Genomic DNA, 12,169 nt, shown 5'->3' with positions numbered 1-12,169 from the left:
AAATTCAAACTGAAAGCGTAAATTTACGGGAAGAAGCGCATTGTGACGGTGAACCCGACAAAGTCAATCCGTGCTTTATTATTAGGGAAAGACTAGCAAAAGGGCCCGTGCGTTGCAACGGGGTTCAAATCAAGCTACTGAGATCATATAATGTATAGCCCACCTTGTTTATTCAAAATCAAATAAAACTGACCACTGGTTGCACTTAACAATTATTCATGCTAATATAATACATTTAGTTGATGGCTTACATGAGACAAGCTTTAGAGACAACAGTTTATTCCAAAAATCTTAGTTTAAATTTAGCATTTGAAACTTCCATTATTCGTCGCATAAATACAAATTGTGACTCTGTTTTTGTTTGGGATTTTCATTTTAGACCAACAATACATTAACCATTAAATTAGAAATTGTTCTTCTGAAATTAGTATGACATGTGACTGCTCCCGCAGAATACATAAACCAATTTAATTTAAATAACACAACAAACAATTACAAAAAACAGGTGGGCTGCTTAGCCATGTAATCTACGATCTGCCTTGAGCTGTACTGCAACATGCCCGTGCGTTGCAATGGGAGAAATAAAATCATTGGCGTAATAATAATTGTTTAAGACACTCCATGGGTACATGCCCATCACTTCAATATGGTGAAGCACTAATAGCATAAGCAGTGAAAGCTTAATTTACAATTCAACTTTAATAGTGCCAAAAATAGTTACTAAGACATGCATTATTTCATACATAGATTTATAGCTATAGTGTATCTACTGCTAGTGTCGATTTTTAGCATGTTAATTGTAGTCTTTGTGCACAAAATAAGAGAGTTTTTTACTATACAAAATCTCATTGATGACATTTCCAACAAAATTTCTGCATTTTCAAACCTTATTTTTGCTGGTACAATTTTAAATTGAGGAAATCTAAGGAGGCTAATAATTAATTTAGGTTACCTCAAATTCATTCTTTTTCTTAGAGATATTGAAAATTTATTTTGTCATTGTGAGTTTATTTAATTTTCTGACACAAAGTCTATTTTTTACATGATCTTGGTTGGTCATTGTACCCGAAATAGGATTATCTTTGTGGCAAAACAAAGACTCATGTGTATAGTTAGTTTTTTCATTAAGAGCAAGAGCGTCTTGTGCGTACGTGTACATCTACATTTTTTCTTCCCGCAAAAAAAAATGTACATCTACATTTTTTTGGGGTCGCGCTCATGCAGCTATAGAGGCAGTCTTCATCAGGTACCATGAAGATTGTCTTCGTCAGGGAAGACCCAATCCAATCCACCTCCACGTCTCAACAGCGCAGCGACCGCATGCCACAGCTCCCGCGTCCCGCACCGCCGGCTAGCAGCGCCTGCCGCGCCCTTGCGTCAGGTTGCAAGATGGACGGGTCATCCCGCCGCTCTGCCGTCAAACAAAAACCCGCAAAGCTGCCACAGGGCTGACTGCATCATCACAAACGGGTTCAAGCGGACACGCCGCATTGTCCGGCAGGCGTCGCAACATTCCGCGTATGCTCCGTCCAATGAAAATACAGAGCAACTCGTACTACCAGCCTACTCTCTCTGATCGGGAGAATCCACAAGCGGCTATCAAGCAAACTCTTCGTCACCGATTCAACGATTCAACTTGATTGCATGGAGTTAAACCGTATACAACGCTGGCCGTCGATGTCTTGTCAGGCGTCAGTACATCCCCTGCCCATCCTCAACAGGATCACATACCACTACCAGATTCAGATGGCCACCATGTACGCCTTCGCCGACGCCGGCTCCGCCGCCATCGAGAAGGGCCGCGCGGCTGTGCTCGCACAGTACTGCGCCTTTGCAGGCCAGCTCCTCAAGTGTCCCGGCAACGTGCCGGTGTGGGGTCCTAAACGACTGCAGCGTGCGTGCGCTCTTCCAGTCCTCAGTACGTGCCCAACCGCAAAGTCTGCGGCTGTCCGCGACATGGAAAGAGAGAAGCTGGTGGCGGACTGTGCTGCTGGTACCTGAGTTCCTCTGCTCTGTGTTGTGTTCGTCGCCAACAGCACCAGCGTCCAGCACCCCGCCGACCGACGAACCCCGCCATCCGCCGCGTCCGGAGCTGGCCTCCACTCTGGATCTGTCGTCCCCATCAACACAAGCCACGGCACCCTCCTGATCGCTAGTCCCGATGTGCAGCCGCCGCCGACATAGTCTACCTCGATCACCGCCCCGGCCCCTCCCTGCCTGCCTCTATGTGGTGTGTTCATCGCCGGCAGCACGAGCACCCTGCCGGCTGCCGACCGTCGAATCCCGCCATCCGCCGCGTCTGGATTGTCCCCTCCTTGCCTCTATGTTATCTTTTCTTTCTTTTTGAGTGGGATTTATCGGGTCTCTCTTGGCAGATTTTATTTAAAGAAGCGATATGGGACTAATAGAAATCGAATCTCATGCTATCATAGTACTGTGTGGCTGGCTACTTCCCCATAGATGGAAGCCGAGGTTGGGAGTTTGATTCACAAGTGGATTGGATTAGTTTTCATTCTTTTTCCGCCCTGACGGTGGCAGGAGCCGGCCATCAGGAATCGTTTTTCCATCTTGACGATGTGGCCGAGGCAGCGTGCGGAACATCAGGTTGAGGCCCAGCCTGTTGGGCGCGTAGCGGCCTTCGGACTAAATTTTCTTAGACGATGGATAAAAATTCCATAAAATTAGTACCACCTCGTTTATATTACGATTTTGTCTATACAAATCGTAAAAGCGTATTATGACATGAGAAGAAAGCGTATTATGACGGTGAACCCGACAAAGTCAATCCGTGCTTTATTATTAGGGATAGATTAGGGAAAGATATATATATATACCACTGATGATTGAGACCTTCATCTTCTTCCTCCTCTCCAACAGCTGCCAATGCAAAACAGTCAGTGAGAAACAAGTTCCTCATTTCAAAGGCAGGCTGTTATTTACTTATTTTTCTTATCATCCCAGGACTACACTGGCCGTATGCATCATTCAGATGCAGCAGAGACTAGGGCATACCCCCCTTTTCGAAAAAAAAATCCCAGGACTACACAAAAGGGAAGAGGTAAACAAGCATACTTACCGGCTTTACTTCTCCATATTTCACAAAGAGTGAATGGCGACGAAACGAGTCACGCCAGGAACAATGCACAATAGAGCAGGCTGCGCATCAAAACACAAAAGATTAGTGACGACAGAACTGACCTGCACGGCTTGAAACCAGTTCATCACCACTACTACATATCTTTACTATCAGGGATAAGTATATTTTTCGTCCCTTAATTCTTTTGAAAGTGTAGAAACAGTCCCTTAATTTCAAAACCAGCAAAACCTAGTCCCTCAACTTTTCAAATCGGTGGATTTTGTGTGACATGGACATGGTTTTGACCGAATCTTGATACATGAGCGTACAGTTGGATCGTTCAGATTTTTTTGTACAGCTAACCAACCCAGCAAACTCCACTGTGTCTAAACTGAAGCTAGAGACTTACATCTTGACCCGATGAGATGACCTGCGACGGCGCCGGCGCCGGGAGGTGGGACTGCAGCCACCTCACCTCACGATGTGACTGCATGGATACAGCCGCACACTGCTAGACACCGGCTATGACACGCTGCGTTCGCCCCGCCAAGGACGGCCCGGCCATCCGCAACAAGGCGTGGTGTACGGTGCTGTGTTTTGATTTTCGGTTTGAGCTTTTTTTCGCCCTAGGCCGAGATGGCTGAATTTCGGCCATTTTCAAAATTTTCAGCTGAAATTTGACCAAATTTTGACTGCAATTTGACTTAAATTTGACCAAAATTTGCTAAATTTGAACAATTTCGGCCTAAATACACTTTTCGTCCCAGGCCGAGATGGCCGAAATTCGGCCGAAATCCACTTTTTTCGGCCGAAAATCAAAACACAGGTACGGTGTACCTGGCGGGGTCCTTCTCCTCTGCTTGGATGTGGAGGCCGAGCGGCAGCTCCGCGACAAGCTGAATTGTCGGTTCTGCGACCTTCGCGTCGCCATGCCGACCGTGTCCGGGGAGCACCACCGCCGCGTACTGCATGGTCAAATACGGGCAGAAGTGGGTGCGCACGTGCACCGTCGTCGACTCGTGTAGCCCACGGCGGAACGAGCAGTCCAAGTGGGAGTTCTTACAGCCCTGCACGGTGGTCAAGCTGGCCATGTTCCACAACTGCCACCTCGGCAAAGCCAACACCGCTGCCGGCAACACCATCAAGAGGATGGGCAAGGTGAGGATACGTCTCTCGATGCTGGAGATGAACAAGGGCTGCACTAACATGCTGGAGATAAGAGGAAGAAGAGATAGGATGAGTAGGAGAGATGAATTTTGCCACCTCAGCCAAGACTGGCCAAAACCCCACTGAGTCAGCAACGATACGATACTGGGTCAGTTGAGACGAGGGACTAAAGTTATCCGGTTTGAAGAGTTGAGGGATCAAATCTAGACTTTCGAAAGAATTGAGGGATGAAAAATATACTTTTCCCTTACTATCAGACCAGTGAGCCATGGGCCCGTGGCGTATCCAAGAAACGCGCTGTTGAAGTAAAGGCTCTGATGCGAGCGCGATGAATATATGTGCCTGCAATCATGATTAGAAACATATACAGTATACATTTCACATAGGTTGATTATCTTGGCAGCCTGGAGCATTCGGATTAGCAGAAATGGCTTCGTTTTTAAGGACAGATTGCCAAGCCTATATAGATGCAGAAAGATTTCTAAGGATGAGCTTGAGCTGATCCTTCACAGAGCTAATAGGGCTTCTTATGCCAGCTTCAGAACCTGGGTGACCAACTCTTTAGCACTTGCTTCTCTTTTCTTTCTGCTAGCCTTGCTTATGCACATACTTCTATAATTTAAAATATTTACAGAAGGCAAATTATTTACAGTAGGCAATTCGCCTACTGTTTTTCCTCAAAAAAGACAAGTATTGAGCAGGACGAGAAATATTGTGTGTGTGTATATATATACACACATTATTTATTTTTCTTAAGAAAAAAATTGCTCCATTGCATACAAAAACCATTCCTGTTTAACAGATTTACAGTAGGAAATTTGCCTACTGTTTTTCCTAAAAAAACAGGTATTGAACAGAATGATAAATATATATATATATATATATTATGTATTTTCCCTGGGAAAAAATTGATCCATCGCATAAAAAAACTCTTTCTATTGTTGCTCTTCTGTTTTCAAGAAAATAAAGAATCTCCTATCCACCTCTAATAGCACAATATATTAAGCCAATCATTATGACTAAATTAAATAAAAAAGCATTGGCACTAGTTTCTGTTTTCCCCTATATCAACAAGCATCCAGTTGTTATGCCTGCTGAAAAGTTACAGCAGAGTTGGCACTCCCAATGTAGCTACCATAACTGTCAATTTGGAAGAAATCAGAAAAGCAAACCCAGTACCACTAATCCCTTGCTCCCAGGAAGTTGCGGCATCCCTGCAAGAATTATTAACTGAGAATTATTATCTGTTTATGATAGCTGCAGTTTATTTCTCAGAGATGCATGCAAGAACCGAAACTGATGGATTACAAACCTGCAGGAAATTCCTCTTTTGAGACCAGTGCCTTGGTGTTCCTTATGACTTGAGAGAAACAAGTAGCTAGCTTGGGATCGATGCAGTTGCATCAATTGGAGCTAATCCATAAATAATTTTGTGTAGGCAGAGAGTTATAGAAATAAAAATACAGTGTCCGCCTTTTTCTTCACTTTCCTGATAAGATCATAACTATTTCTTCCTATGTTCTCTTTCATTATCTTCTTTAGAGCTGTGGAATGCTAACACATTTATCTAGCGACCACCCTAACATAAGCTTCAAAGCTGCCCTGAACAAAACTCAAGACAAAACAGAGCAAAAAAGCTACAGTAACACATTTTTTGTGCAGCTCCATCTCAACTAGTTTGTGAATGAACATCAAAGTTTAGTGCTACAATATACAGGCAGCCTGCAGACTCGGTCCACTGCATAATGTTGAACTGAAGTACCCACACAATCTAACTGACTTGGAATAACCACATTATGCCCAATCTAACACATGAACAGACCACACAACCAAACGCCGAGTCTGAAGCGGGCACAATATCCCCCAAAATACAGTCACACAAAGAAAAAAGTGATCATTCCTTCTCTTATTTCTTAAATTTTAGTACTTACGAAGTATTTTCAACCCCCTCTATACACCCCTGGTGCCTGGCTTTCCAACCTAGGTTAGTTGACCCCAGTGTTGTTTCACACAGAACAGTTAACCACCTGACCTAAGAAAACCATGCACTAGCTTTTGTACAGATGAACTAGCTTTCCATGTCAATAGCAGTGTCATTTCTAACTGGCCTGGCCGGCCTTTCTATGTCAAGGGCAGTAAGGCTGCTCATCGGCGTTGTTGGTGTCGAGCTTCTAAGCAGGCTCATGGATCGCCTCTCCATGTTCTTTGGCGTCTCCTTGCTATGGACGAACGAGATGAATCTTCTGAGGCTCCTCCTCGGATGATGTTTCAGGTATTTGCGTAGCATGATACCAAAGTAGATGAGCAGCGCGAGGACACATGCCACACCACAGATTAGGAACAGGCCAAAGAAGCTCTCGAGGCGGAGCTGGTCCGAGTCAACAAACTCACTGTTGTCAGTTGTGCAATCGCCTGTCTTGACCCACTTGTCACGGATCCGCTGCAGCTCCCCATTCTCTGACAATGAGAGGATTGCGGTGGACAGGTCTACTTGCAAAGGGGAGTCCCTTGGAAATGCCTGGTAGAATGAACTTTGTAAGGTGCTACATTTTGATTTGTGAAACAGAGTACATGTAGATTTTAGACTTGCAGCAGCAAACAAGTGCAAGGAAAGTTGCATAATACTAGCTGTTATTCCAGGATTTTAACACCAAAATATTGTGCTCTTATATTCTCTACCTATATTAAAGAATATGGTTTAAATGTACTTACAAAGCCCCATCCTCTGCTGGTGAAATCTGAGCCAGCTACAGCAATCTTGCAGTAAGTTGACAAAAACAGCTCAACATAGGGGCGCTCGTCAACAATAGCCATAACACCTCCTTTCTTAGGGCCTAGCTGCAGGGCATCAGCGTATTCTTGTGGGGAACCAAGAGCTCGTAGCCTTGACCGTGAGATATTCAGTTCATTAACCATGTAGTCTTGTGCAAACGAACCAACTTGGAAACCAACAGGATCATCACTATTTTTCAGGTCATCGATTCCTTTTATAGAAGTATCAAGTTGTTGCACGGTCAGGATGGAAGTAAGACTCGCGGTATAGCTGGATACAATGATCAAAACAACAAATAGCCATATGAGTAACACACCGCGCCCTAAGGTGCTCATAGTATTTTCTCCTGGGCACAAATACATATGAAATCATGAGTCGTGCGCCAGAACAAAATGTTACTTATACCAAAAACAAGAAACACATAATAGAGAAGGTTGGTTTACTCACTGTGGGAGAAGAACAAAGTCGAAAAGCTGAACCTACAGGCAATCAAAATTGAGATTATAATCACACATTTGAGAGCAAGAAATCACGCCTACAAGAGCATTTGGCGATACATGTGGAGAAGTGCAAAGACAGAAGAAAATCATCATAATATTATTAAGCGAATATACAGCTAAGTAGGACCCACTTAGCAAAACAGGTCTATAGGTAGAGTTCTTGGTTCATACTGTGCATACATACGTCCCACCACAAGATAAATAGTTCACGTGGTATGTTAACAGGCAACTGTTATAAGGTTTCTCTGTATGCACAAGACTTGGTGGACCTTGACATTTCTAAAGAAAACAGAACTGACATACAGGAAGACGATGCAAAAGGTGCACGTCAGCTTCTTACCAGAAAATAGTTATTATTTGTTGACTTGGTGGACCCCGGAAATCCTCATTGATTCGATGTTCAAGAACCCAAACAACCACACCCACAATAAGAAAGAACAACCCTGTAACACACCACATCTCCAAAGTAAATGGCTGCAAGAATGCCCAGGATGTTTTTATATGCTTTTTAACCGGAGCCAAGATAACCAAGCCTGTTTCAATGAATGGCTGGGTGAAATCAATAGTTACTGTCCGGCTCATTGTAATTGCGATATCCCCTATGGCTGCATCAAACTCCTGCAGGATAAGATGCCCTAGGTCAGTACGGTATGACAAAATGGTTAGGAGAAGAAAAGCAAAAGTCATACTTACATTTGATTCAACCATATGTATGAGTTTGTCATAATTAGGATTTTCAGTACCACTCCCAAAGGGTATGAACTTGTAACTAACAGGATAAGGAAGCAAAGACAATGCCTGAGTAAAGACATCGATGCAATAACCTTTAATTGACCCAGTACCATTGTCTTCCGTGACGAACTCTTTGAAGCTAAATCTGTTGGGAACGCCAATTTTCAACTCCTTGGCATTAGAAGGAAAAACCCATCCTCGAGGCCTCTGTGCAGTCTCCCCAGGCCAAATAACATCATAGAGATGCTGATTGGCTAGAGAAGTATTAGGAGGCTTTGAATATAGAGCCTCTGGAGAGATGGTCGACAACAAGCCAGAATAATTTGACCAAAAACCAACAGTCCGCATGCCATTTCCGATGATGTTTATGATGTCATATGCAGGATGAATGAGGTCACCTGAAGCATCGAATTGCACTTGCCCAGATGCCCCAGTGAAGTTTACCTTTCTAATATTCTCCAATAATTTATTTCCCATATCAAAAATGCTCATTGCTTCAAGGTGAAGAGTCTCCCCAGCTTCATCGTGTAACTTTGAGTCATTTGAAAAGGAAATCCTACCACCATCACTGAAGAAGGCATCCAGAGCCCAAGCTAATGCCCAGACACTATCATAAACATAAAAACCATAAGTATTTACACGAAGATCACTATGGTTGTACTTATGACTTTGGCTGCTCCACTTGGAGATCAAATTACTCTTCATCTTTGAGTTGGGGATATGTGGCCGTAAAGTAAGAACACCTTGCATGCCAGATATAATGTCAGCAGGAACTGATGAATTAGCATCAAGATAGGCAGACAGCCAGTCAGTTGCAATCCACACATAGCTGTTGCCCATCATGTTCAGTTGGTTTGCCATAGAGAAAAACTTGAGTCCATGTTCAGCTCCAGTATGGAGAATGATAACACGAGACTCCATATAACTGACACTAACCAACAAACTTATGAGCTCACTCCTTTTAGCATTAGAAGGAAAACTCACCTTGTAGGAGATTTTGCAACGCTTTGCAGTGAGTGCATCATCCAAAGCAATAATTCCATTTCTACCATAATCATTATCAATGTATATGGCAGTCACTATCTTCCAGTGGTTGTAGTCAACAAGTGCTGCCACGGCCGCCATTTGATAGAGATCACTGGAACCAGTTCTGACAAAGAATGGGAACTGTATCGTTGAAAGAGTTGCATCAGAAGCAAAGGACATCAGAGGGACTCGGAGCTCATTTACTACATATGAGATGATATGAGAAATTGTGGAGCACTGGGGGCCAACGATTGCAATAACATCAGTCTCCATGAACTGCAAACCTGATACAAGGAATACGGTATCATTGTCATACTTCCATGAACCAAAAATTATTTTAACGATGCGAAATGAATGAGTGACATTAAAGCTAGCCTACCTTGAACCATGCCAAGGAAACCATCAAAGCAATTTGTATCCTTTATTTTAACCTTTAGTGTAGTTCCATTTAGAACTGTTGGATCAGAGTTGATATCTTCCAAGGCTGAACGGATGGCAACCTCCGCAACACCTCCAGTGGTGGAGTTAAATTGAAGAATGGAGCCAATATTCACAACAGGAGGCCCTGCAGCTAAACTCTTGCAGATGCCACTAGGGGATAGGAGCAGAGAGAGAACCAACAACGTGAGAAAAGCTATCTCCATTGTGCCTCAAATGGTTCAAAGGCTACTGGACACTTGTCTGCATGTTAGCAACTTATTTATGTGCTGAAAACCCCCTGTAAAAAAAGGACCACATAACAGATGTTACCATCACACCAATGCATAATTCTTGTATTCCCTAAAGTAAAATAGTCCATGTAAAAGAGTACCAACATTTGAAAGGCTCGGTCAAAACGTTTGAAGGAAAAGGACAGCAAAAAAGCAAATGCCAATTTGAATGAAGCAATTGCAGTTATTAAAAAAATGGATTGAATATCGCAAAGAAAAGCAACTTTGCGACATAGATCCAATTGAAGCAATGAAGGAAATGTTAGTTTTAGTATGTGCCTGAATCATTTATATTACTGTTAGGAAGATATAGATCCAAGGTTGGGCCGACAAGCATCCAAGAAAGTAAAGATGCAATGTGGTCCTGAAGTGAAAGCCAAGGCACTTGGCGTGGCCATACTACTCTCAACAGATTCCAGTTTGCGCACACTTTTGCTATGCAGAGAGAGAACAAAAGCCCGTAGGTGACAAACTTTGGGTTATGCCCTTTGTGCCAATCAGACAGCAAAAAAATGAGCGAACATAACAGAAGATATGAACTATATATATTATGCTTAAGATGGGGTGCTTCCTGCAAGAGGAAACAATGCCTGGGACGGCAATCAACCAAACGGCCTCAGCACAAACAAAAAATTAACGAGAGAGTAGCTGCGACAGGATTATTACAACCAAGCTACAGCTAGAAAGTCTATGAAAGGAAGCATGATGCCAAATAGTAGTAGAGAAGCAGCTGGAGAAGATGCATGAACAGAGATGATCAGCTGGCAGGAAACCAGGATTACTATGTGCTTCGTGGACATTTCAGCAACTGAGGGTGAACGGACTGAAACCTCGAAGAGCCGGAACGAGACCAGCCGGACAGACAGCAAAAAAATGAACGAACATATCAGAACATAGAACTATATATATATACTATGCTTAAGATTGGGTGCTTCCTGCAAGAGGAACGGCAATCAACCAAACAGCCTCAGCAGATTATTTATTTATTTATTTTGAAATAAAGGGGTTCCCCCCAGCCCCCACTTTTATTAAGCAGAGGCCAAAGCCGGCCACATCTACATCGTTAAACAGCGCTCAGTCACAGCCAGAGAGTAGCCGCTGACAGAATTATTACAACCAAGATACGGCCAGAAAGTCTATGAAAGGAAGCATGAATGCCAAGTTGCCAACTAGAGAAGCAGCCGGAGAAGTATGCATCAACAGGAAATGAGTGTATTATGCATTTCGTGCACATTTTAAACAACTGACGGTGAACGGACTGAAACCTGAAAGAACTGGAACGAGACCAGCCGGACAGACCACAGACGTACACCCTGCACAATCCATCGAACACCTCGAGGGCGGGCACGCAAGAGTAGGCCCAGCGGCAACATCAGCACACAGCCGCCATTACCGGGGGATCAATCCACAACCGGCACGCGGCTCTTCCTCGGATTCCTCACCGAGACCCCAAGAAACGGCGGGAATGGCGGCGTGGCGGGCACTGGCAGCACCGCGGCAGGGAAGTACTGTAGGACTCTAGGGGGCGGGTGGCGATTCGAGAGCAAGCACAGAGAGAGATTTCGACTTACGGGTTGGCTTCCTTCGGCCCCCGCCAAGAGGAAATGTCGGCCTCCCGTCGGACGCTGGCCGCTGCTGCCGCGGCGCCGGCGCCGCTCGACGACGACGAGGAGTGGACTGAGAGCAGACCGCGAGCTGCCTCTGTCGGTCGAGCTCTTTATTTTATTTTAAGTGAGTGGTATTTATAGCGGAGGTGGACGACGGAGGAGAAAGAAGGGAGACGGAGACGGTGTTAACCTTGCACGATGACAGTCGGGGCCCACCGAATATTCAACTGTCATAGAATTAGTTAAGTTGACCCGAGTCTAGATTGCGCCAGAAAGATAAAACAAACAAATCAATATGTTAAATGTTCCAAAAAGATATATTTGAAAATGCTTGAACCGAATGGAACTTCTCCTGCTAAATGTAGTTTGAAAAACCCCTATGATTTAATCATAACTCATACATAAATACTCCCTCTGTAAAGAAATATAAGCCCGCTTACGTCACTGGAGTATCAAATAGCGAGACACATGTGGCGATTCCATCAATTTTAAACTCCATAACTTTGATCGGGCCTTCAGTAGGCATTTGTTTGAGTGTGTGTGTGTGCGTGCGTGCGCGCGCGCGTGTGTGTGTGCGC

General features: G+C 44.1%; 1 protein-coding gene across 1 annotated transcript; it reads right to left on the bottom strand.

The window, feature by feature from the left end:
* Positions 1-5,924: 5,924 nt before the first annotated feature.
* Positions 5,925-11,699, bottom strand: LOC123143237 (glutamate receptor 3.1). The gene is made up of 7 exons (XM_044562089.1): positions 11,556-11,699; positions 9,654-9,992; positions 8,210-9,558; positions 7,857-8,134; positions 7,464-7,495; positions 6,956-7,362; positions 5,925-6,761 (listed from the first exon to the last, which is right to left on the bottom strand). Exons 2-7 carry the CDS (start codon positions 9,916-9,918, stop codon positions 6,312-6,314), a joined length of 2,781 nt encoding a protein of 926 aa, XP_044418024.1. The 5' UTR covers positions 9,919-9,992; positions 11,556-11,699; the 3' UTR covers positions 5,925-6,311.
* Between the last annotated feature and the right edge of the window lie 470 nt (positions 11,700-12,169).

This window comes from Triticum aestivum, chromosome 6D (genome assembly GCF_018294505.1).
Source record: "Triticum aestivum cultivar Chinese Spring chromosome 6D, IWGSC CS RefSeq v2.1, whole genome shotgun sequence".
Classification (NCBI taxonomy): Eukaryota; Viridiplantae; Streptophyta; class Magnoliopsida; order Poales; family Poaceae; genus Triticum; species Triticum aestivum.
The sequence above is the reverse complement of the archived record's forward strand: the minus strand, read 5'-3'. Positions and strand labels throughout refer to the sequence as shown.

What these genes read in the sequence shown, in the direction of transcription:
- LOC123143237 (XM_044562089.1), bottom strand. Translation starts at nt 9,918, where the DNA reads ATGGAGATAGCTTTTCTCACGTTGTTGGTTCTCTCTCTGCTCCTATCC. An exon ending in TTTCCTTGGCATGGTTCAAG is followed by an intron (nt 9,559 to 9,653) that starts GTAGGCTAGCTT and finishes TCCTTGTATCAG; the next exon opens with GTTTGCAGTTCATGGAGACT. An exon ending in CCAGCAGAGGATGGGGCTTT is followed by an intron (nt 6,762 to 6,955) that starts GTAAGTACATTT and finishes TCATTCTACCAG; the next exon opens with GCATTTCCAAGGGACTCCCC.